Raw genomic sequence first — 26,296 nt, forward strand, 5'->3', positions numbered from 1 at the left:
CTCAGTGACACATCTTTGAGGTCAAAGTCCCAGAGTTTGCTCCATCCCTTACAAAATAGCATGAGTGGAAATTTGGTTTTCCTTTTTGGGTAAAGTTTCTACAGAGCTTGCTGATAAAGCTCTTTAATTTTACTTTCTGCAAAACAATTATTTCTGGAGCTAAACTGAGATGAAGCTGATAATGGGTCTCAATTCTTCAACTTTAAAGCAGAAACTAGGGTCATAAAGACATGGAGTCCTGAAATACTCTCTCCTTCTGCTGAAGCCCACGGAACCCAGGGGAAGGGCAGGCAAGACTTTTCAGTTACTCTTCATTTGAGCCTTGCAAAATGGTTTTCTTTCAGGGACAGGTCTCTCAGAATAAAAGAAACTTGAGTGATGAGTTTTTAAAAAGTAATCTGAGTGAGACCTTTGTAAAACTAGCCAATCTGAAGCACAGTAATTGCTAGATGTTTCTGAGGAGCCATCACCAGGACATCCATTAAAAAAACAGCACACCTGGTAAATGTATCTCCTTCTATGAGTGGAAAGCCCTTGATTGACATCGGCCTTTCAGCCTGTATTTATCGAGTATGCCTAATACAGGCTCAATACTCAAACAGGTGGCAATACCTGCCTTTCCTCTGACATCCTGATGCGCTCAGTCTTGACAGAAATCACACCATCTCCCAAATGTTCTCTCTGTGTTTGATTCCAGCTGTGAAAGTTCAGGATGAGCTGGAGAATGTAAGCCTAGTTTGAAGTACAGGAGAAATCTGCTGGCACAGAATAAAAGTTATACTGTTTATTAAAGTTATGCAAATAGCCGTTGTACTTAGATCTCTGAGCCTGGCTTTTTCTTTTTTCTTTTTTTTTTCTTTTTAATGAGGACAGTTCTTCGTGCAATTGCCAAACTAAGGCAAAAGAAAACTTTCTCAATCTTTATGATGCTTTCATCAGATAACCCATATAAAATATCTTCCAGAATACCCTGTCTCCTCAGACCTTAGAGTTTGTTCTTGGGAAGTTGGAGATAAACGAAGATGGCCTTAATAAATCAATCTAACATTGTAAATACAATGTTTCTGGTTATTTTCCCCCTTGGGGCAATAGGCCAGATATCACCAACAATTCAGATATTCTGGCCTTTCTCAAAATGTCACTGGAGCAAGAATATTACAGCTTAGCGAATTGTTGGACAAAATCAGGATGCTTTTTAGTAGTTTTGCCATAAGTAAAAATCAGTTGTCTTCTGGAAGTACCTATAACACACCTTCGGCCGCGTGTTGAATTTGGACTAAAAAGAATCCCTTGAAGAGGGAAATGTTTCCCTTCTCAAAGTGAAATTCCAGGGGCACCTGACTGGCTCACTCGGTAGAGTGTGCAACTCTTGATCTTGAGGTCATGAGTTGGAGCCCCATGTTGTGGGGGTAGTGTTTACTTAATTTAAAAAAATGCTGTAGGGGCGCCTGGGTGGCTCAGTCGTTAAGCGTCTGCCTTCGGCTCAGGTCATGATCCCAGGGTCCTGGGATCGAGCCCCACATTGGGCTCCCTGCTCCGCGGGAAGCCTGCTTCTCCCTCTCCCACTCCCACTGCTTGTGTTCCCTCTCTCACTGCCTCTCTCTGTCAAATAAATAAATAAAATCTTTAAAAAAAAAAAAGGGCTGTAATAAATAAAAAGTGAAATTCCAAGGAGAACATTTAAACCTGACTGTTGGCAGACATTAAGAAACAAACATGGAAGAATTGTGTTTGGGCAGGGAATGCTTGGGGCGGGGGGGGGGTTGTTTTATTTAGAGATTTGTTTGCTGTTGAGTGTTCGGAGGTGCTTGTTTGTAAAGCCATTACATCCTCATACTAGCTTGCTAGAGCTGCCAAAACGAAGTACTACAGACTGGGTGGCTTAAACAATAGAAATTTACCTTCTCCCAGTTCTGGAGGCTGGAAGTCTGAAATCAAGATGGCGGTTGATTTCTTCTGAAGCCTCTCTCCTCAGCTCATAGAAGGCAGGCATCTCCCTGCGTCTTCACGTGATCTTCCCTCCTACACGTCTGTGTCCTTTTGGGTTGGGGGTCCACCCTAGTGACCTCATTTTAACCTAATTACCTCTTTTAAGACTTTACCTCCAAATACAAATATGTCCTGAAGTACCAGGGGTTAGGACTTAAACACCTGAATTTGTGAAGGACACAGTTCAGCCCACAGCAACCCTGAGTCAGGGTGTCCTTGCCAAATCTATCAGACCTTTTCTTTGGAATGGTTCTAAGGGGAGAAGGTGGAAAGGCATTCTTGAATTTTCCACAAGACCTGGCTAGCTTATGCAGCAACTTTTTTTGTTTTTCTCCTCCTTCAATATGGAAGAATTAAAAAGTCCACTGAGAACTTTGAGAACACCTTGCTCTCTTTGCCTATAATTCTTTTTGTTTCTCCCAGACAAAAACGCACGTCTATCCATTTGCATATCCCAACTAGGAAATCTCTCTCCCTGTCTTTGCATATAAGTGATAAGAAGGAGCTGGTCAGTGAATCTGGTCAGTCAGAGGCTTCACTGGCGGATACCTTGAGATCACCCCCTGTTTTCTGAGCACCCCAACATACCTGACTCTGTACCAAGTGCAGACGTGTCCTCTCATTTACTCCTAACAACCTTGTGAAGTAGGGACCATTCTCAACACTGTTTTGCAGATGAGATCATGGAATCGTAGACACATTTGGTAATGTGTGGAAAGGCCTAGGGCTTAGTGCACGAGCCAGCAAGGACTTGAACCCAGGTAGTCTCATTCCAGACCTGAGCCCTTAATGTCTTCACAATACCTTTCCCTAGTCTTGCTGGCAGAGAGGAAACGTGTGTAGGGGGAGCTAACTGTATTTTTTTGAGCACCCAATGCAGAGAACTCTCTCGGGGCTTCTTAGAAGCCCTGGGTTCTAGCTCCAACTCAACTAACGCTTGCTAGCTAATCTTGTCTCCTAGTTATGTGAGGTGGGAGAATTGGATTCGATCCATGCTTCTCACACTTTTAGACTGAGATTCATAATGAGAAATACTTTGTACCGTGTAGTTCAGTACACAAATGCACACACACCAGGACACGCGTGCACACACATAACACACATACATGCAAACACACCACTACACACGCATGCATACATGGGCCACGGAAATGAAACAGATTGTTCACAAATCACGCACCCACGTGAAATACATGTGAATGCCCTCTGATCGTTTCTCTTCTCTTTCAGTTACTTTTGGAAACGCTGATTGTGACCTACTCAAATGGGTCGGTCAAAAGCTGAACCAACCCAGTTTGGACTTCTATAACCTTAAAATCCTGTTAGCCTAGGTGGATGTTTCTTTGGAGCTTCTCTTATCTTAAATGCACAGACATTATTTGAGTATTACATATTACAGAGGACAGCCCTTTTGCCTCCAGTCTAAGCTAATTGCATAATAGTAATAATAATCAAGTCCACTTATTGTGTACCTCCCCTGTGACAGAGGCTTAAAATGCTCTATCTCCTGTAGCTACGGGCTATAGGTATTATTATCTCTGACTTACAGATGAGGAGACCAAGGCTCAGATTAAGGAATTTGCTCGAGGTCACATAGGTAGTAAGTGGCAGAGCTGAGATTTGAACTGATGTCATTCTAATCCCAAAGCCCTTAAGTGCTTTTCTTGTAGGGGAAGGGGTATACAGGGGTCAAGAAGGAGAAGTGAGGTCTGGAAACTGCTGTAGCTGAATGCGACTTCTTCCCTAATAGTCTGCTGTCCCTGGCAGAGACAACTGTCCTTTGGGGTGCTAAGCCACCACTATAACAGTGATTAAAATCTGTGCCTGGGGAGCATTTCCCACCCCACCCCCCCAACCCCAGGCCACCTTCAGACCAGTTAAATCGCAGTCTCTGGGGCTGGGACCCAGGCCTCTGTTTTTCAAAGCTCCCAGGTAATTTCTTTTTTTTTTTTTTTTAAAGATTTTATTTATTTATTTGTGAGAGAGAGAATGAGAGAGAGCACATGAGAGGGGGGAGGGTCAGAGGGAGAAGCAGACTCCCTGCCAAGCAGGGAGCCCGATGCGGGCCTCGATCCAGGGACTCCGGGATCATGACCTGAGCCGAAGGCAGTCGCTTAACCAACTGAGCCACCCAGGCGCCCGCTCCCAGGTAATTTCAATGTGTGGCCAAGGTTGAGAACCTTTACTCTGAAGTTAAAGAAATGAAGGAGTTTTAAGGGCTTTTCCATTTTTCTTCCTGCAAACGAGATTTCGTAAAATATTGCCAAAACGTCTTCAACTACTGTTACAAAGCTGAAGTACAAACTGTTTCTAGTTCGTTGGAGCACATTTAACAAAAAAAAAAAAAAAAAAAAAAAAATCAGGTAACCTTGTATCTACTTCAAAACCAAAGAAAGTAGACATTGCTAAAGGGATGGATGAGGAGGTGGTCCAGGCAGGCACCTGTCTCTGTGATACTTTGTAACTCAGCTCACATAATTTTGAAAATCATTTTTCATATGACTAAGGAAGTGAGTTGTTGAATTAATTAATCAGCAGCTAGGCTACCCAGTGGTCGTTGGCCAAGTTCACGGGGTACAATGTAGAAAGCCAAACCAGACTCAGGTAACTGTAAATATTATAAGCAATCACATTTTCTTAAAAAGAGCCTCCATGGAAGATTTCCACTTTTTCCCATGGATTAGGGGAACTGTGGTCAAACCGAAGACGCTCCCTCACATCAGGTCCCACAGGAACAAGAAGATACCTTTTTTTTTTTTTTAAAGATTTTATTTATTTATTCATGAGAGACAGAGAGAGAGAGAGAGAGGCAGAGGGAGAAGCAGGCTCCCAAGGAGCAGGAAGCCCGATGCGGGACTCGATCCCAGGACCCCGAGATCATGACCTGAGCCGAAGGCAGACACTTAACCATCTGAGCCACCCAGGCGCCCCAAGAAGATACCTTTTGACTAACCTCTCACCCACCCTGATTTTAGGCCTGTGTTGTTCCAGCGTGTGATCTGTGTGTTCCATTTGGAAATATAGCTGACCACACTCAGTGTCCCTGTGGTCCCTGCAGGATTCTCTAAAACAGGGGCTGTCTCATATGGCTGGGTTTCATCCATGTCTCCGGAGGACAGTTTTAATAATGTTAAAAATATGTACAGTTTTTGTCCTTCCGAGAATGAAAATACCGTACTACCATAACAACAACAACAATCCGTCTTACTCTGGAAGCCCCTGACAGATGACAGGTCCCGAGCACTCCTGCAGAGGCCAACCTGGATAGAGGCCCGAGCTTCTGTTCTGCCCTTGGTCACAGTGCTCAATGTTTGCTTGCAGAATGACGTGGCTGTGCTTCTGAAACCAATATCAGAAAAGATTCAGGAAATCCAGACTTTCCGAGAGAGAAACCGGGGGAGTAAAATGTTCAATCACCTCTCGGCCGTCAGCGAAAGCATCCCTGCCCTCGGCTGGATAGCTGTGGTGAGTCCTGTCTGCGTGGAATGGCATCCCGGCACCTTGTCCCTTTTTTGGAGTGTTTGGGAGAACCTCTAGCTACTTTCGGGCTCTTTCCTCTGTCTATTACACTGCAGGGAATTCCTCTCACGGTGAATGCTCCAGATCTTTCTTACCCTGTTTACGGTTCAGTGCTTTGTGTTGTGAGATGTGGAAATGTCTCACCCCCGCCCCTTTACAGAGCAAAATGTTTGCCTCCAACTTTCACTTAATATTTCCATGGCTTTTCTTCATCTTGAAGGCATTTTCTTTCTTATCCTATTTTTTTTTCCTTCTATGCTTGGGTGATGGTCCTGCTCTCTCAGTCCCCCAAACCCGGTCCTTATGTCAAGGAGATGAATGATGCCGCCACCTTTTACACTAACAGGGTCCTCAAAGACTACAAACACAGGTACGTATTCCTTTATTAGCCAAATTTTCAGTTGCTTGCTTGTTAGACATTTGTCCCAAAGCTTCATGTAGTTCACCCCCGATTCCTTTCAAAGGCGAGTTTACGGTAAATGTTAAGGAAATATCCCACTTTTGCAGCTAAAGCAAAGTGGGAAGTGAGGTCCGTTATCCAGATAATGTATGTGCATTAGAATATCTGCCTCAGTTCTCTTGTGATGATAAACTCCCTACTTGAATCTGTGTCACCCCATACGTGTTCCCACAACAGCCAGAGAGCTCTGTGATGGTTCGTGATGGACCCGCCCTAGAGGGTCACCACTCTTTACGCTGCCCAAGACAGAGTTGGTGGGTGAGCAGAGAGAAGAAAGGAGAAATCAGGAAATGAAGTGTAAATGAGCAACAGAAATGAGATGTGACAATTAACCAGGCCACTGAGAGGGAAACCAGTGAGTGCGTTAAGACGAAATACAGTTGGGGTGGACAAGAGAGACACACATCTATAAAAAGAGCAGCGCAGATGAGTCCAAACCAAGCTGGAGAACCAGCTTAAAAAGGCATCACATTCTGCAGTACAAATAAGAGATTCTAGAGACACTTTAAACTGGTGTTGGAATTGAAAATGGGATCGAATGGAGACATGCCGTAAGTGTCTCTAAACTACTCAAGGGATGTCATGGGATTTCTTCCCCTCTGATACATAATGTCACGGCTGGCCCTATAAACAGCTAGCTAAATGTGATGTGGCTGATATCTAGTCACTCAGAGAAGGAATGAGGCAAAAATAAAGGCAATAAAGTTCCATTCCCTGGGCACCAGGCTCCAAGAGAGGATGGATATAGGAGTATTGAGCCGGACTCAAGAGTGGATCCCCCTCTGAGCTCTTGGGTGGCAGAAGCAGAAGTGTTCATCAGCCAGCAAATGCAGGGGCTCCTGCATCTCACTCGCTGGCCCAGGCTGTTCAGTTGGAGAAACTTGAGGACCAGGTCACTGACCAATATTACAATTCAAAATTTGCATAACTTTCACTTCTAGGTTATTTTTCGTTTTAATAAACATTGAGTAGATATGAAAGAATATTTATAAAATGTATGGAAGATACAATCACAACACAAAAAATACTCCCTGTATTCACCACTCAGCTTAAGAAATATGTACCAATATTTTTTACTACAATAAACAGACACACTCAACAATTCTACTCCCAGGTATATTTCCAAAAGAAATGAAACATGTTCACACAAAAGCTTGTACACAAATGTTTGTAGCAGCATTATTTACAATAGCCCAAAAGTGGAAACAATCCAAATGTTCGTCAATAGCAATAGATAGATAAAATGTATATCCATACAATGGTGTGTTATTCAGACATTAAGAAAATGAAGTATCGATACAAGAGCAACGTGGATGAACCTTGAAAACAACCTAAGTGAAAGAAGTCAGATACAAAAAAAACACATATTGTATGACTCCATTTGTATGCAATTCTAGAATAGGCAGATCCATAGAGACAGAAAGTAGCTTAGCAATTGCCCAGGACTGGGGAAGTTTGGGGGAAATGTGGGGGAAGTGCTAATGGATATGAGATTTCTTTTGTGGGGTGATGTACTCTTACAAAATTGACTGGTGATGGTTGTCTGACTCTGTTGACCTAATCTATTGGATTATACGCTTTAAATGGGTGAATTGTAGGGGACGTGAATTGTATCTCAGAAAAGCTATTATATTAAAACAAAACAAAAAAACAGCCACAGTGCTGAGCTGCCCTCATAGAGTTCAGTCATCCTGTGTTCGGGAAACAGGCGTTTGGTTGAGCACTTGTGCCCAGTGCTACAACTCTGTGTTGCATTAGGGACTGGGTGTTCCCTGTTTGTAGGAAATCTCCTTGAAACAGCACTCTCCTTACCACTCTAAACTTCTCCCAATTTCATGACTCTCTTGGCCAGATAATTCAATCAGATTATTAAAAAGCAAGCCAAAGGACTTTTTTTCCCAATACCAATTCTCCTTTCTGAAAGCACATTGTTTTTCATTTTGCATCAGAAGTAGTGCAGAAAGAAATGGTCTCCCTCCACGTTCATCTCCCCATGAGAGATCACGTGAGGACACATGGCCCGAATTGCTGGGTTCGCTACCCGTGGTCCTCTCTGCCGCACACCTGAGGTGCAGGGAGGGCATGTGGCTCCTCTCAGGAGAGACCTGGGTCACCAGCCTGTCAGGGTCCTTTTCAGAATTGGTTCACGGTGACTGAAACGGAAAGACAATTGGTCCAGGGTCCTCCAGAGCCTTAGTTACTGGATTACCACGTTCCCACCAATCTTTTTTAAATTTTATTTTAGATCCTAACTCTACTCTCTTCCACCCTCTTTTATAACAAAGCGATTTACGCCACGTGGATTGGGTGAAGTCATATTTGAGCATTTGGAGTGAGCTGCAAGCATACATCAAGGAACACCACACCACAGGCCTTACTTGGAACAAAACCGTAAGTACCAAGCCCTCTGCCACCCAGGTAAAGAAAGGCCATGGAAATATTCATTCCTGGTAGCTTAGAAATTTCACACTTTAGAATTTACCTCAAGGAAAGCGTAAGATAAAATAGGTATGTAGAAACTGTTTATGCAAGTGTCATTTGTCATGGAGCAATCTGGAGATTGCCTATAGGACATGCAGAGAGAAAATGGTTAAGTTGTCCATGGTAAGAACCCAACGAAACATTCTTCAGCCGTTAAAAGTAACATATATGAGGGGCACCTGGCTGGCTTAGTCGGTAGAGCTTGTGACTCTTGATCTTGGGGTCATGAATTTAAGCCCTGTGTTGGGTGTAGAGATTACTTAAGTAAATAATTATTTAAAATCTAACATATATGATGTCTACATGGGAAATGATTTACCAGCCAGTGTGATTGAGTGCAAAAGGTTTTGAGCACTAAGATGGCATATATATTAAGAAACTGTGATAAAAATTAAAGGAAAAGGGAAGGTTTGAAAATAGTTACAATTTTAAGGAGATAGAATTACTAATAAAAATGTCTTTTTAAATGTTTGAAATTTCTCTTTTGGCATTCAAGATTTCTCCAATAATATTTTTGAATAGTCGGGCAATCCTACTGCTTTGAATAGTATCTTAGTCATAGGATAAAATCCCAGCCTTTGAATGTTGGCCGTGACCTTTGCCCTGCCCTCATCTTCAGCCTGGTCTGTGCTCTCTTCCCGCCTCTCACTGCTTCCCAGCACAGCCAAACTACTTGTGGAGGCCTCAACACATGCCGTGCTTAGGTCAAACCAAATCAGATTGTTGTCATTTCAAAGTTTGCAGATCTCAGATGGTTTAGCCCCTTCTGCAATGTCCCAAACATATGTCATGCCGTATGACCTTCCCTGGAATGGATGTTTCTCCTCTGTGCTTCCTTCGTATCTTGAGTATAGCTCAATCATAGCCCTCAGCTCATGCGATTGTCATTTGTATGTGTGTGTTTTGGAGGCTCTCCCACTCAACTGCAAACTCCTCTCTGTCTCCAGCCCCTAACACAGTACCTGGCACAGAGCAAGCACTCAATAAATGGTCTGAACTGTGAGGTAGGGAGGGCCCCCGGGCGACTCAGTCAGTTAAGCATCTCAGTCTTGATTTCGGCTCAGGTCATGATCTCAGGATCATGAGATCGAGCCCCAGGTGGGGTGCCGCACTCAGGGCAGTCTGCTTGAGATTCTCTCTCTCCTTTCCCTCTGCCCCTTTACCCTGCTCTCACGTGCACACGCATTCTCTCTCCCTCTAAAATAAATATAATCTTAAAAAAAATTGTGAGGTAAGGGACTCTTAGACTCTTCCTCGCCCTTTTTTTTTTTTAAAGATTTTATTTATTTATTTGACAGAGAGAGACACAGTGAGAGAGGGAACACAAGCAGGGGGAGTGGGAGAGGGAGAAGCAGGCTCCCCACAGAGCAGGGAGCCCGATGCGGGACTCGATCCCAGGACCCTGGGATCATGACCTGAGCTGAAGGCAGTCACTTAACCAACTGAGCCACCCAGGTGCCCTCTTCCTCGCCCTTTTAAGCCTCTGCACTTGTTATAGAAAGGCTTCCCATGGAAACGTCCTTCCATTAGAAATGAATGTTACCTTCTGCATGGAGCACTGGGTGTTATGCACAAACAATGAATCATGGAACACTACATCTAAAACTAATGATGTAATGTATGGGGATTAACATAAGAATAAAAAAATTTTTTTAAAATTTTTAATTTAAAATAAAAAAAAAAGAAATGAATGTTACCTTTAAATGGTCAAAGTGGATGGTCCAACTGGAGTTAATACTGACAAAATAAAGTGGCGAATTTGTGAATTCCGTTTAGGGATGGCACTCTCATTCTCCCAGTGGCCATGCGCCAGGCCCTAGCTCTCATCCAGAACGTCGGTGAGGTCAGCTTAATACCAGTGCCAAGTTTGTGACTTTTCAAAGGAGTGTGGGACTTCTGCCTTTGCTCACCAACCCTTGTACAAACGTTAATATTGACCCCCATAGACTAATACTCCCTCTTATTTTCTACTTTGCCTATTTTCTCCATAAGCAAAAATGCACAGTTGTGAAGTACAACAACTAAGTTGATTATTTTTCTTCTGCCTACAATATTATGATTTTTTAGAAGAGTTCATAAACACTTCAAGTGTTTTAATATGGAAAGGTGTATAAGGATGCAGGTGGGTGTTTGGGTGGATGGATTAGAATTATTTTTCATACACGTCCAATGAGATACTGTCTTGTTATAGATCAGTTTGTCATAAAGGGGAATTGTCACGTGTTTGCCGCGGAAATAGGTCATCACTAGAGAGTAGTAAACTAACAAGCAAGAGTCCTTGGATGTCTTATTATTATATTCATGGTAGATAAATGGAAAAGGAAAGAGAAACCATTTGTGAGAAATAATCATGATAATAAAAGCTAGTCCATTAATTTTCTAACGACACCCATGGAAAAGAAAATTACTTTTAAATGGTTTCAATACCTTTTACCATAATGTACAAAGCTGAGTAATGGTGTTTTGAATATATAAGATAAGAATCAAATATTAGGGGCACCTGGGTGGCTCATTCGGTTGAGCATCTGCCTCTTGATTTCGGCTCATGTCATGATCTCCGGGTCATGAGATGGAGCCTTGTTTTCAGCTCCATGCTGGATGTGGAGCCTGCTTAAAATTCTCCCTCTCTCCTTCTGCCCCTCCCCCTCTAAAAAAAAGAATCAAATATTAATTATAGAAGAATAAACATAGTTGTTTTCCTTTTTTCTAGAGTGAATACTTATGTTTTCATTATTTTCATTAGAAATATAAGCCTTGTAACAATGGCTTTCAAACTTTAAAAAGCAACTAATGATGAGAAATACAGTTCACACATACACACACATACCCCACACACACCCTGTTCACAATACTAAAACAAGTATTACAAGAACACTTCTGTCTCGGGGCGCCTGGGTGGCTCAGTTGGTTAAGCGACTGCCTTCAGCTCAGGTCATGATCCTGGAGTCCCGGGATCGAGTCCCGCATCAGGCTCCCTGCTCAGCGGGGGGTCTGCTTCTCCCTCTGACCCTCCCCCCCTCATGCTCTCTCTCTCTCTCTCTCTCTCTCTCAAATAAATAAATAAATAAAATCTTTAAAAAAAAATTTAAAAAAAGAACACTTCTGTCTCTACTTGAAATGCATTCAGGGCGCCTGGGTGGCTCAGTTGGTTAGGCGACTGCCTTCGGCTCAGGTCATGATCCTGGAGTCCCGGGATCGAGTCCCGCATTGGGCTCCCTGCTCGGCGGGGAGTCTGCTTCTCCCTCTGACCCTCCTCCCTCTCATGCTCTCTGTATCTCATTCTCTCTGTCTCAAATAAATAAATAAAATCTTTAAAAAAAAAAAAAAGAAATGCATTCAAATATTTTTTCTATTTTATTTCATGTTTTATAAAATTCTGGCTGAGACTTACTAAACTGATTTCATGACCCGACACATGGTACATTTTTAAAAACTTGTTATAAAACATAAACGTTGTATTTATACAAGTGTGTATATATTTTATATAAAATATAATCCTTGGAGCAGGCATTGGGCATCGTGGATTGCCATAATAATAATGGCAGCTATTATGTACTAAGCACATGTTATGCTGTGGGAGAATTCGATTTCAAGTGGTAATTGTAGGGGCACCTGGATGGCTCAGTCAGCTAAGCATCCAACTCTTGATTTTGGCTCAGGTTCTGGTCTCAGGGTCATGAGATCGAGGCCCCTGTCGGGCTCTGCGCTAGGTGTGAAGCCTGCTTAAGATTCTCTACCTCTCCTTCTGCCCCTTATGCACATGGGTGCTCTTTCTTTCTCTCCCTCAAAAATAAATAAATAAATAAATAAATACAATGGTAATTGTTATAAAGCAGAGCACCTACTTCACTTCTTTGATAGTAAAGTTTTGGCCAGATATTAAAAGTGAGGAAGGGAGGGGCGCCTGGGTGGCTCAGTCGTTAAGCATCTGCCTTCGGCTCGGGTCATGATCCCGGGGTCCTGGGATCGAGCCCCGCATCGGGCTCCCTGCTCGGCGGGAAGCCCGCTTCTCCCTCTCCCACTCCCCCTGCTTGTGTTCCTTCTCTCACTGTGTCTCTCTCTCTCTGTCAAATAAATAAAATCTTAAAAAAAAAAAAAGTGAGGAAGGATTATGGTAAGAAAGTGTTGGTTCAGAGAACATCCTATGTGCAAAATCTTTTACAAGCTTTAGGACGTATGTATAGAAATATATTCCCTAATATTTTGGTCCTCTTCTTCTAAGGTTTGGAGTAAAATATATATATATTTCAAAGTATATTATAAAAACCAAAGATTTGGGGATGCCTGGGTGGCTCAGTCAGTTAAGTGTCTGCCTTCGGCTCAGGTCCTGATCCCAGGGTCCTGGGATCGAGTCCTGCGTCGGGCTCCCTGCTTGGCGGGAAGCCTGCTTCTCCCTCTGCCTCTGCCCCTCCCCCTGCTTGTGCTCTCTCTCGCTCTCTGACAAATAAATAAATAAAATCTTAAAAAACAAAACAAACAAAAAACCATAGTTTTTAATTTTAAATCTAAAGGGCTAAAAACTATTTAAAAGATTCCAAAACATACTCCATAGCATAAATCAAACTGATTTTACTTACTATGATCTGTCAATCTAGCAGCAAAATGAACGATAATCGTTCAGAATCACAGCATTCTTGCACGGACTGTTAGAATGCTCTGATGAGATGGCCTTGGGAAGAAAAAATAAATAGGAATAACTTCATGACTTTGCCCACTGATCACAACCATGCAACCATAAGATGATAAGGATCCAAGAGAATGTAGCAAGATGCGGTGTTGGCGTTCGAGGATACCACAACACTCAGAAGGTTGAAGCAACACATTCCATTTTAAGGGACACAGTCAAAAAGCTTATGGTGACTCAAGTATTTTGAGTAACCCTTGTGTTTTCTCCATTTTCAAATCGGATGTTGAGATTTGAGCCCTCTGGGGCTTGGGGGCCCAGCAAGCAGGCTGCGAGAGGCTCTGGGCTTCCCAGATCCCACTGCTCTCAGAAGTGATCGCTCCCCCTGAGTTCACGGTTGGGACTGGATTTGCCAGCTCGCACCTCCTGACATTCGCCCCAAGACCACAGCTGTGCCAGGCAACTGTCGTTCCCTTCAGTTGTCAGGGCGAAATGTCCGACTTGGAGGCTGGCGATTCTTGGGGCCTGAGACTGGAGCGGGGATCTGTGCGCAAGTGTGTAGGCAAGGGGGGGAGCAGCTGTGGGTCATCTCTGGAGCACTTCTTGTTACGCTTACTGTGGGAAACAAAATCTTCTCGTTTCTGCAAGCTTTCCTTCACCAGGACGGAGGTCCAGGAGGACTCTGCGCCAGAAGCAACTTGCAGTCTTCGGTTTAATTATTGGCGACCCTTTTACAATATTAATTTACACGGTTTCCTCAGCGCTGCGTTTCAAACGCACTTTGTCGAATAAATCGGCCTTTTGGCAGGAGCCCAGGCGAGACACTGTTATTTGTCATCCCTTGCAGTTGGTCAGATCTGTAATATTGTTGGCAGTTCCTGCAGATCAGATAACAAGAGCTGAACGGCCAAGGCCTCATCTTTACACTGAAGTTTACCAGAATAACGGATTTTTTTTTTCCTATGAATTGGCCAGATCGACATTCAGACTTTTATTACATTCCGTGTGGCTCTGGCCAAGAAAGGGTCATGAAAAGGATTCCATGGATTGGATAAAATGTGGTTGTCTTCTTAGCTTTCTGGTATTAAACACGTTGACGTCTTTCTGTCTTTTCATATGTCTTCCTGAGTTCCTCTGGCTTTGGGAACCGCTAGGGTATAATGAATTGTAGACAGGGATAAAAGTACACGTAAACGACCATGCATGAAGTCTCATATAACGGGGACGTGACTCCTTCTGTTAGGATTGTGCATTTAAAACACATCTATGCTGTACCCCAGTTGTCAGGCATCGAACCTCCAGAAAAACACAAGCAGTTGGGAGTGTTACAGTGATAGACAAGGTGGGGTTTTATTTTTCTCAAAGCAAAACATTTTATACCCTCCCTCCCTTTTCTGGGGGCCGATCTTTCTCTTCAGCCTCTTCCTCGGCGTAAGGGCCAAATGTCCGTTAACAAAACACAAGTTGTAACAGTTTGCTGTGAGCAAATTAAAACTCAGCCGGAGGACATTCTGACTTATAAATAATGTAGGCCCTGTCGCATGTCATTAAATATGTACGTCTTGCAAGTTTTCCTGTCTTCTGGCCTCTCTGGCTCCCTCCTGATTTTTACAGGAGGAACCTCTTCTCAATCTCTTATATCAGAGTTTTCATTTAGAGCTTGTCCCAAACCTGTGCCTTAGGTTTATTGATCAGAGTGAGTCAAGTAGAGCCTTAGATGGTGTGGCGCTTGTCTGGATCACAAAGCTCCTTGATCTCTTCCACGGGGCTACGGGCCACGGAGAGTGGCTCGCTCGTCTACCTGACCACAGCTGTGTTCAGTCGACTTAATTGCTCCTGGGGTTTTAGCTCCCTTTTGGGGCTTTGGGTACCCAATTACTTTTGTTCTCCTATGGAAAAGATCCAGACTGCTCAGAGCGCGTGAAAAGTATCATTGACTAACAAAGTCATTCCAAATGCACAGATAATGAAGTAAGCTTGGAATTGGCTTTGAACAGCCTGAAAGAAACTAGTAATCAAACAACCATGGCTAAAGCACCTACCATGCACCAGGTTCTGGGCAAGGTGCCAAGCATGCAGAAATGGACGTAAGACACATTCGACACCATTCCTGCCCACTGAAACACATTCTTGCTGAAGGACAGACAAACAAATACAGCCTGATACAATGGTGATCATGCTAGAAGTAAACACAAAGCTCTGTACTCACAGAGAACATGGGGGGAGCATGCAATCCTGCAGTGCACTGTGCTTCCTGGACCAGCAGCGATCTGGGACCCTGTTCGAAATGCAGAATCCAGGCCCCAGCCCCAGACCTCCTGAATCAGAACCTGCATTTTAACAAGATTTCCCCAGGTGACTTACGTGCATGTTAAGGTTTGAAAAACTGCTCTAGTATATTCGAGCTGGATCCAAGGAGTCCAACTTGAGGGAGACTCAGGGGATATGTTTAATGTTTACTCTTTCACTTATTTAGTAATTCATTTACTTAATAGCCGTGTACCGGCTACCTACCAGGTATGGCCTAGGGACCATAGTTAAATGGATGCAGAGACCAAAAAAAAAAGAGGACATGATGGAGGAAAAAACCCTGGGGAGCAGCATTGTCTGGGGAATGGAGCCACTCAGTCAAGGAGACAAAGAAGAAAGGAGGAGGAGAAAACCAGAGAGTCCAGGGTCTCCAAACTCGAAGAAGGATGGGTAGCTGCCGTTCTCCACTGTGACAACGTGGGAAGAGTAAGGACTGGGAAAAAGCTGCCATCATGCTCCTTATTGGTGGCCTTTATTTTGTTATTTTATTGAAGGGTATTGACACACAGTGCTTTGTTGGTTTCGGGTGTACAACACAGTGATGATTCAGCGTTTACACACATTACAATGTGATCACCACCATGTCTAGCGACATACAAGGCACACACCAGACATTCTGTTTATGCTACAGTCTCTGCCATCAAGCAGCAGGTTCTAATTATGATGCGAAAATAAATAACAATAATACAAGGCTCTGTTGGAAACTAAACCTTGCTAATTAGACTTCCTAGGTGGGAAGAATGGGCAACAGAGGGGCTGACGTTTGATTTGGGTCTTGAAGGATGAATAAGAGTTCATAGAGCCCTAGATAGATAGTAAAGGAAAGGCAGTTCTTAGCAGAGAATGCAGCGCATACCCATAGGACGTGAACAAAATACTTTGAGAGAAAAGTTGTGAATTTTGCAGAGCTGAACATGGCAAGAGTTGAGGCCAGAAAGGCAGATTGGGGCCAGGTGGTGAAATCTGTCTGCATGTTTTACCCTAACAAGATGGGTCCATATGTGGTATGCAGGGTTTCTTCCTTCACCATAGGTTTTTGAGCAAAAAGCAAGCACACCATAGATGGTGGTTTAGGAGTTGTGCAAGATAGCAAGATAGATGGGAAAGAGAGGAGATTAGAGGCCCTGATCCATGTTGGGAGGCTTTCATGGATGGCTGGGGCTGCAGCAATTACTATGTGACCTGGAGGGTGGGGGCAGAAATGCAAAGAAAGAGATGGAGTGGACACCAAGTTGAGGACAAAGGAGAGAGTGAGAGAGGGAGAGATCAAACCTAAACACCAAGTTTCCGATCCGGAAATCTGGGAGAATCCTAGCAACATCAGTACAGACAGGGAAATCCACAGCAGGAGCTAGGAGAGGAGCAAGACAACCTTGACAGGAGCCTTCACCTTGCTGTCTTTGCAGGGCAGGTGAGACACTCCGCATGGAGGGGTGTAGCGGGCAGGTGAAGTCACCAAGGGGGAGGCCTAGGGACCATAGTTAAATGGATGCAGAGACCAAAAAAAAAAAAAAAGAGGACATGATGGAGGAAAAAACCCTGGGGAGCAGCAAGCAGCATTGTCTGGGGAATGGAGTCAATCAGTCAAGGAGACAAAGAAGAAAGGAGGAGGAGAAAACCAGAGTCCAGGGTCTCCAAACTCGAAGAAGGATGGGTAGCTGCCATTCTCCGCTGTGACAACGTGGGAAGAGTAAGGACTGGGAAAAGCTGCCATCATGCTCCTTATTGGTGGCCTTTATTTTGTTATTTTATTGAAGGGTATTGACACACAGTGCTTTGTTGGTTTCGGGTGTACAACACAGTGATGATTCAGCGTTTACGTACATTACGATGTGATCACCACCATGTCCAGCGACCATCTGCCACCACACAGAGTTACATTATTGACCACATTCCCTACGCTGTGCTTTTCATTCCCAAGACTTACTTGTTTTATAACTGGAAGCCTGTACCTCCTAGTCCCCTTCACTTGTTCTGCTCATCTCCTGCCCGCACCCATCAGTTTGTTCTCTGCCTTTATTTATTGATTTGATTTGATTTATTTTTTGTGCTTTGTATTTATGAGTCTGTTTCTGCTGTTTGGTTTGTTCATTTGTTTTGTTTTTTGGATTCCACGTGTAAGTGAAATCATATGGCTTTTGTCTTTCTCTGTCTGACTTATTTCACTTAGTTTAATACCGTCTAGGTCCATCCGTATTGTCACAAAAGGTAAGCTCTCATTTTTTTTTTTTTATGGCTCAGTAATATTCCTTTGTGTGTGTGTGTGTGTACCACACCTTCCTCATCCATTCATCTACCTGTGGACGTTCATGTTGCTTCCATATCTTGGCTATTGTAAAGAATGCTGCAGTGAATTAGTGATCTCTAGAGAGCAGCTTCTGGAGGGTTGGAGGTAGATGCAGTTTTATAGAAGAAAGGAGTATGATTGACCTTGTGTAATGATCTCTTGATCATTTATAGACCAGTTATATGATTTGATGAGTTATTGCTTATAGCTTCAATTTCCGCCTTTGGAAGCTTGGGGATTATTTGAGGATTTTATTTGTACTTGAGCTATATCTTCGGTAGAGTAAGTGTAGGTCAAAAATAAGTATCTACAAGGGCGCCTGGGGGGCTCAGTCAATTAAGCGTCCAACTCTTGATCTCAGCTCAGGTCTTGATGTCAGGGTCATGAGTTCAAGCCCCATATTGGTCTCCACACTGGGTGTGGAGCCTACTTAAATAAAAAAATAAAATAAGTAAATAAATATCTACAATTTCATACACAGTATCTTAGAGTTAGCTGCACTACGACACTCTAAGTAAGCATTTTATATTTAAAGCTATGTTTATTATCTCGTAAATATGTGAGTTTTATTGGTGGTTGATAAAAACATATAAATTTTTTAGAGTTTTAAAATTTTTCTCTTCCTGGGCGCCTGGGTGGCTCTGTTGGTTAATCGACTGCCTTCGGCTCAGGTCATGATCCTGGGGTCTCAGGATCGAGTCCCGCATCGGGCTCCCTGCTCGGCAGGGAGTCTGCTGCTCCCTCTGACCCTTCCCCCTCTCATGTGCGCGCTCTCTCTCAAATAAATAAATAAAATCTTTAAAAAAAAAATTCCGTTGTGTGTAACGTTGAAGACAGCTGTGTAACTGGCAGTGTCCTGTTCCCTACCCTCTCCTCCAGCTCCTCTTCGGAGAATCAGAAGGTGGTGGTTTAGGCGTGCAGGCAGAGGTGTTCCCCAGAACAGAGCCGGGGGTGCCTGAACAGGAGGAGACATTGAGTGAGCTCGACTATCAGTTGAGCCCAGAGCTGAGCCACGCTGGGCACCCTTGGGTTCTCACTCATCACCGAGGAGCCACGCCTCTGGGTCTAAGCTCAGCCCTCATCATTCCCCGGGGGTCTTCCCTGCTTCCGGAGACCAGGCACCCCATTAATCGTTGCCATAGTTGAGTGGCTTTGTCCATCTCCCTATCTTTCCCGCCCCCAGCGAGAAAGGTCAAGGGCAGCTAAAGCCTACCTTCGGCCCATCCTTTTTAGGGTATTAAATGGTAGCAAATCCTCCTTCTTTAAAAGTGAATTTTATCTTTTCAAATGGCCAAAAGCCATTGAGACCTTCTTTGGAGAGGGATTAATTCAAGTTAATACTATTTCCAATCAAAAGGAACGGAGTATAGCGGCATGAGTGATTACTTGGTTTGTATGTTTTTGTAAATAGATCTGAAGGCAATCTTAAAAGATAGTTTTGGGACATGGTAGTTTGATTAAACAAATGTGTCACATCAGAAGGTAATGTCGAGGGGCACTTGAGTGACTCAGTGGGTTAAGCGTCCGACTCTTGGGTTTTGGCTCAAGTCATGATCTCGCAGTGAGGGGATCAAGCCCCAGGTCTGGCCCCTCCCTGAGCTGGAATCTGCTTCAGATTCTCATTCCCTCCCCCTCTGCTCCTCCCCCAGCTCACTCGCTCGCTCGCTTGCTATTTCTAAAATAAATAAATAAAATCTGAAAAAAAAGAAAAAGGAAGGTAATGATGCCTAGAAAGACATTACTCACATGGATCTGTAAGTTCTTGCATGATGCTAACACTTACGTTGCAATTATCTGTTGTAATGACAACGCTCGTGTCCCCTGCTTCTGGAACCCCCTTCCTCTTGCTTCCTTGTGCCACATCCAGTCCATCCAGCCTTCAGAGCCTATTTCAAATGGCCTCCTCCCCAAGAACCTCTCCCGTCTCCTCTGCTTGTTTCCATGCCCTGCCCCAAACTGCAAGCTCCCCTTCCCCCCACAGAACCTCCATAGCACCCCTTAAAATTTGTGCTTCTTTTATGATGCTTAGCACTTCCTACCTTATAAAGCAGTTACTTACTCACTTCAGTAAATATTCATGAAGCACCTACCATGTTTCAGGCACTGGGCCACATTACCGGGGACATGAAGATGAAGAATGAGTGGCTCTTCGGTGCTCAGGCTCATGACCAAATCTGAATGCACAGACAGATAACTACAGTATAACATGAAGTAATTCTAATAAGGGGGGTACTAACGGGTCCTTGCAATAGAGAAAGAGGAAATCTGCGCTTGGGAGAGAAAACCTACAAAAAAGAAGAGACATTTGAGTTGAGCCTTGAAGGATAGACAAGGGTTTTCCAGATTGTAAACTGGCGAAGAGTCTTCCAAACAAAGGCACAGCCTGAGCAAAGACACAAAGGCCAAGAGCCGGGAGCCCGCTGTCTACGAACACAGAAGTGTCTTCTCTCTCTTCTGGGGCTAGGAGCTCATGAAAGCAGGGCTCTTTCCCCCGTTCTGCCTGGCATCTGCAGCCAGGACTGGTACGGGACCTTAAACACCATGCCCAATGGCATTTGCTACATTGAACACATTAATTTGTAATCATAGTTCTTCACGATGAAATTCCCAGCATGTTATTCCATTAGCTACAGACTTGTGTTCCTTGTTCAAGAGCCGCATAAATAATATCTCTTTACTTGTTCTCTCCGAGGGTGGTAACAGAAATGGACGATGCATTTTATTACAGGCAGCAGAATATTGGTCTCAAACGCCTCCCCTGCACCTGTCCCTGGCCACCTGCTCGCCACTAATTCCCAGATGGTATAAATTCAGTAAATGCACGCTAATATTAGATGAAGCCAGAAGGGTTTCTTAAGAAGGGAAGGAAGGAAGGTGCAGGCTGTGTTCTGCAGGTAAGACAAACCCTGCAAAGAATGTAGCAAATGTAGCACGGGGCCCCGCCCTGACCACAATCTGCTGGTCTGGGTTGCATTCTTGATGCAGGCTGAGCTCCCCACAGACCCTTTCCCAGACTGAGCACCAATTAAACTTCCCTGTGAATTTTGGAGCCTGCAGTTGAGACAAAAGTTACTCTTCATGTGTTTCAACTATAAAGCTCAGGAGATGCTGCTGCTTCTTCTACTTCTTTTTTTTTTTTTTTTTTAACTCTTTCTTAAGTAAATTATGTAACGTAGAGCCAAATGTAAATCATCTTTGTAACAGCTCTTATTTCCCTCACCGCCCACCCCACACCTCTGTCTTTTACGGAGTATGGATAATTTAAGAAATACAATCATTTCGTTAAGACCCTAACATCTGAAAGAAAAGCAAGCCCTTTAATTCGGTGATAGTTCAGACCTAGGATTTTCTGGCCAAATGAAGTAGTGGGCCAGATAATTCAAGCCACATGTCACTCTTGGGCTTCCTCTGACTATTGGCTATCTATAGTTTGTCTCTTTGATGGGTATACTCTGCTATCTTTAACTCTGGAAAATTTTCCCATGGAAAATTTATCTTCCCTTTTTTTTTATGAGAAATTATATTTTCAAGCTGCCAGTGCTGGCAAACAAGAAGAAAAGACAATCTGGAAATCCCAGATTTGTTCCAGATAGCAGTAGCAAAGCAAGGGCAAACTAATAATCAAGGCTACTTACCAAGACAATTTATGCAAAATAGCTGGATCACTTGAACAAATTAGATTGTGCTCAATAGACTCTTCTAGATTCTGCTGCTCTGAAGGCTTGGTCTGCTTTCACCAAGCATTTCTACTTGGCACATGTAAAACAGATATTGTCACCTAGGTTTTTTGAAGGGCCACATCCGGACATATAAGTTAGGAGAACAACAGGCATAAAAACTGTAAGTTACCGGTTTCCACAAACTAATACAGACTGTGCATGTTATTCCCAGGCTGTGTTCCAACTTAAGGCTGTTATTCCTTCTCTGAAGGGACTTTGTTGTTCTATTTCTTCTTCATCTACTGCCATAACTCACATCCCTCCAGGTCAAAAAGGAATGACGAGAGATCACGTGAGGTTGGAAGGATGGGCAAGATGGAAACCATCAGAAGTCGCTGACGAAACCATGAGGTGTATTTTCATGACCCTTCTTCTTGTGCTCCTTGAGATGAGGGTGTTTGGAATCTTGCCTCTGGAGAAAAGTGATCAAAATGGGCCCCACATTTCCTTCATAATCGTGGGACCATCTTTGTATTTCAGACCTAAAATTCAAGTAGTGTTCTGTTACCAAAGATGACATAGGAAATAGTCCCTAAATTGACTTTCTAAAACTTATTAATAAACATATGCTTAAAATATTATACAGCACTTCATTGCAGTATTTTTAACTGTTTTCTTGGAAGGGCCCCCAGAAACTTTGTTTTCATTGGCAGAAGAAGTCTCAAAATTATAGGAAGTGATAAAAATAAGAAAATAGAGGCGAAAGTCATAAATCCCTTTGGCTTCTACTTATGTTGTACAGGATGATCATCTGTTAGTTTATGTGCAATCTTTTTTCTTGATTATAGTTGTCTGCCAATAAAAGCGTGATATAAATATGAAAGTAAAATTCACAAGCACTTATAGAAATTGACCAATTTGGAAATGTATCAATTTCACTACGTTCTTGATCAAAGTACATCTTGCAAAAAATAGAAATAAATTAGTTTTGATTCTAAAATATAAACAAACCCTAAATCATGAATTTGTGAAGTATTTTTTTGCAATGAGAACAGTTGGTCATGTGTATAGAAAGTCTTTAGTTCTGAAACTGGTAGTTCCTTCATTTAACCCCTCCCTCCTATTGTAGTATATGAGTGGCTTACCAGCCTCATATTTTTTTATTTTTGAAGATTTTATTTATTTATTTTAGAGAGAGAGAGAGCACAAGGGCTCAAGCGGTGGGGAGGGGGGGGCAGAGGGAGAAACAGACTCTGCCCTGAGCAGGGAGCCCAACACGGGGCTTGATCCCAGAACCCCGACATCATGACCTGAGCAGAAGTCAGACGCTTAACTGACTGAGCCACCAGGCACCCCATCGCCTTCAAATTTTAGGTGCCATATTGGGTAAATGAAACAGCATTTGACCAAAAATTTCAGTTGTAAAACAACTGTGAATTCCTACAGCTGTACCATGTTAATGTAAGCGTATTTGCAATTAAAATGGCTTTGCAGGGGCATCTGGGTGGCTCAGTTGGTTAAGCGACTGCCTTCGGCTCAGGTCATGATCCTGGAGTCCCGGGATCAAGTCCCACATCGGGCTCCCTGCTCAGCAGCGAGTCTGCTCCTCCCTCTGACCCTACCCCCTCTTGTGCTCTCTCTCTCACTCTGTCTCTCAAATAAATAAAAAATAAAAAATAAATCTTTAAAAAAAAATGGCTTTGCAATTTTTAAACTGCTTCTGAAGTGTGTAATTAGGTACATGGACATTGTCACTGTTACCCAGAGGTCATTAACTGTAAGCCAGGAGATGGATGGGCCAGGTTGGCTCCAAGGTGGGCAGCTAGAGAAAGAATCTGACCAAGAATCAGAAGGCAGCTGCCACACTCTATCTGTGTGTGTGTGTGAAGGGGAGCTGGGGTGGTGGCCATAAGGGAAGGATGGCTGGGCGGGGGGGCGTATAAATAGTACCACTGCATGGCAGATGTTTCATTTTGTAGCTTTATCTGTGATCTTCACAAATATTTGGCCAGACAGGTGGCTCAAATTATTATTATCACTAAGCTAGTTTCATAGAGGAAACATTGTAAAAAAACTGTGTTGTATGGGACACAATCCACTGGTTCCAAGAGTCTGTTGCATGATATTTTTATTTTCTTGGTCTCTGCTTTTTTTGTTTGTTTGTTTAAGATTTTATTTCTTTATTTGACAGTGAGAGAGGGAACACAAGCAGGGGGAGTGGGAGAGGGAGAAGCAGGCTTCCCGAGGAGCAGGGAGTCCGAGGCGGGGCTCGATCCCAGGACCCTGGGATCATGACCTGAGCCAAAGGCAGACGCTTAACGACTGAGCCACCCAGGCGCCCCTGGTCTCTGCTTTCTTAAAAACTGGTAAAAACACAGGCCAAGATATAGGTTGGCTGACCTATTCTTAAAGGTAGATGTTATCCACCTTAATGTTATCTGCATGTACATTTCTCCCTCAGTGTCTCTCTTTATAGGACCCTGTCCTCCACACCCTTTGGATGGTGCAGCCCAGGGGTGGACCACAAAAGCCCTTTTCTGGCTCCCCTAACCCCACTGTCCTGAGGAGAGCTGGTCATGTCCTCCTTTGTGCCTTCCACACCCCAGTTCCTGTTACAAATGGCACATAGCAAGCTGCATTTGTGATCACTTATCTGTGCAGGTGATACCCTTGCTAGATTACGAGCTTCTTAACAAAAGGATGCATGCTGACTTCTTCACCGTATACCCAGTTCCTTGCAAGGAGGCACTTGGTAAAGGTTTGCTGAATGGACTGACACATGAGCCTACTCATCGTAATTCACTTTCAATCTATCTCTTTTAAAGAGTTAGGTTCTATTGAGACCAAATCATCTGCTACCCTTATTGTTGGGTTTGAAAAATCTTAGAATTTAAAGTGTAAAAGTTGAAAATTTCCAAACAAACTGATTATTTAATTTACTTATTTATTTTTAAAGATTTTTATTTATTTATTTGAGAGAGAGAAAACATGAGTAGGGGGAGGGGCAGAGGGAGAAGGAGAAGCAGACTCCCGCCTGGCAGGGAGCCCGATGCGGGGCTGATCCCAGGACCCCGGAATCATGACCTGAGCCAAAGGCAGACGCTTAACCGACTGAGCCACCCAGGCATCCCCAAACAAATTAATTATTAAGCAGAAACATCTTAGATGGAAAACTTCCAGCCAAGAGACAGACAGAGATGATGTTTTGTTTTGTTTTGTTTTACTTAAGCAGCTATGTTTCACTTTTTGCCTAATTTTTCACAAAGATACAAAACCTCTGTCTAAAAGTACCCCATTAGACCCACTTTCTACAAATTCAGCAAAATGGATAATCGGAATGGAGTCTTTTTTGTAAATTATTTAGCTCCAAAGCTAGACTATACCCTAACTAACTGGATAACTACGACAACAATATCTGTCGTTGGGGACAGAAGTGGGTTGTTAACAACATCCGCAACTGCCACCAGCAAAACAATGAGGAGGTTTCATTTAAGAACCAGAAGTAGTTTCTTCTTCAGAATAAAATCTAAATTCTAAAGTAATAAAATGATTAGTAATTAATAAAGTAATTAGTAATTAATAATAGTAATAAAGTAATTAGTAATTAATAAAGTAATAAAATGATTAGTAAGTAACATTTAATGAAAAAACTTTCAAAGCCTGTTAGTACATAACTGTATTACATGTTATATATGTAGCATATATAACCGAAACATTACAAGCTTTCCACATGCCGCATACAGTGGTTTCATTATTTTCTAGTTCGTATATATATATATTTTTTAAAGATTTTATTTATTTATTTGACAGAGAGAGACAGCGAGAGAGGGAACACAAGCAGGGGGAGCGGGAGAGGGAGAAGTAGGCTTCCCGCCGAGCAGGGAGCCCGATGCGGGGCTCGATCCCAGGATCCTGGGATCATGACCTAAGCCGAAGGCAGACGCTTAACGACTGAGCCACCCAGGAGCCCCTATAGTTCGTATATTTAAAATCAGAGGAGGCGGCTGTCCCCAGGACAGTTGAAATTAATTTAGAGGAAGAGATTGGCAGATGTTTTTAAGTCTTTATCCACCCCCCCAAAAAGTATATAATCAAACATCTGCTCTCAAAATTAATCTTAATAGCTCTCAAAAGCCGCATTTCTAGGTTTTGTGCTGTGCTCTTGCTGCAACATAAGCGAACTTTTGCACCTTGAATATGGCCATTTAAAATCATAAATACGCTGCTTTTCTTTTTTAAGTTGCAAGTCATTGTTAACAATGACTTTAGTAAAATGTGTTTTTCAACTGTTTCCAGTCTGGGGCCATAAGGTATCTGCGACTTGTTTCATCAACATATCAAAGTAGTATTTTTTAAAAGGATTTTATTTATTTGTTTTAGAGAGAGAGTGAGCAAGTCGGGGGAGGAGCAGAGAGAGAGGGAGAGAGAGAATCTCAACCAAACTCCCCATGAACACGGAGCACAGAGCCCAACCTGGGGCTCGATCTCACGACCCCAGAGTCATGACCTGAGCCAAAATCAAGAATCAGATGCTTGGGATGCCTGGGTGGCTCACTCGGTTAAGCATCTGTCTTCCGCTCAAGTCATGATCTCAGGGGTCCTGGGATCTAGTCTCACGGCGGGCTCCCTGCTCAGCGGGGAATCTGCTTCTCCCTCTTCCTCTGTTCCCTCTCTCTCAAATAAATAAAGAAAATCTTTTTTAAAAAAAAGTCAGACACTCCAAATGGCCAACAGACACATGAAAAAGTGCTCAATATCGCTCGGCATCAGGGAAATCCAAATCAAAACCTCAATGAGATACCACCTCACACCAGTCAGAATGGCTAAAATTAATAAGTCAGGAAACGACAGATGTTGGCGGGGATGCAGAGAAAGGGGAACCCTCCTACACTGTTGGTGGGAATGCAAGCTGGTGCAGCCACTCTGGAAAACAGTATGGAGGTTCCTCAAAAAGTTGAAAATAGAGC

General features: G+C 43.2%; 1 protein-coding gene across 1 annotated transcript in view; it reads left to right on the forward strand.

Moving 5' to 3' along the window:
- The window catches only part of CAP2 (cyclase associated actin cytoskeleton regulatory protein 2), a 133,377-nt gene that overhangs the window by 92,022 nt on the left and 15,059 nt on the right, over positions 1-26,296 (forward strand). The window contains exons 5-7 of the mRNA XM_021696918.2: positions 5,311-5,454; positions 5,793-5,878; positions 8,254-8,359. Coding sequence (XP_021552593.1) covers positions 5,311-5,454; positions 5,793-5,878; positions 8,254-8,359 — 336 coding nt within the window. The remainder of the gene's footprint in view (positions 1-5,310; positions 5,455-5,792; positions 5,879-8,253; positions 8,360-26,296) is intronic.

This window comes from Neomonachus schauinslandi, chromosome 8 (genome assembly GCF_002201575.2).
Source record: "Neomonachus schauinslandi chromosome 8, ASM220157v2, whole genome shotgun sequence".
NCBI lineage: Eukaryota > Metazoa > Chordata > Mammalia > Carnivora > Phocidae > Neomonachus > Neomonachus schauinslandi.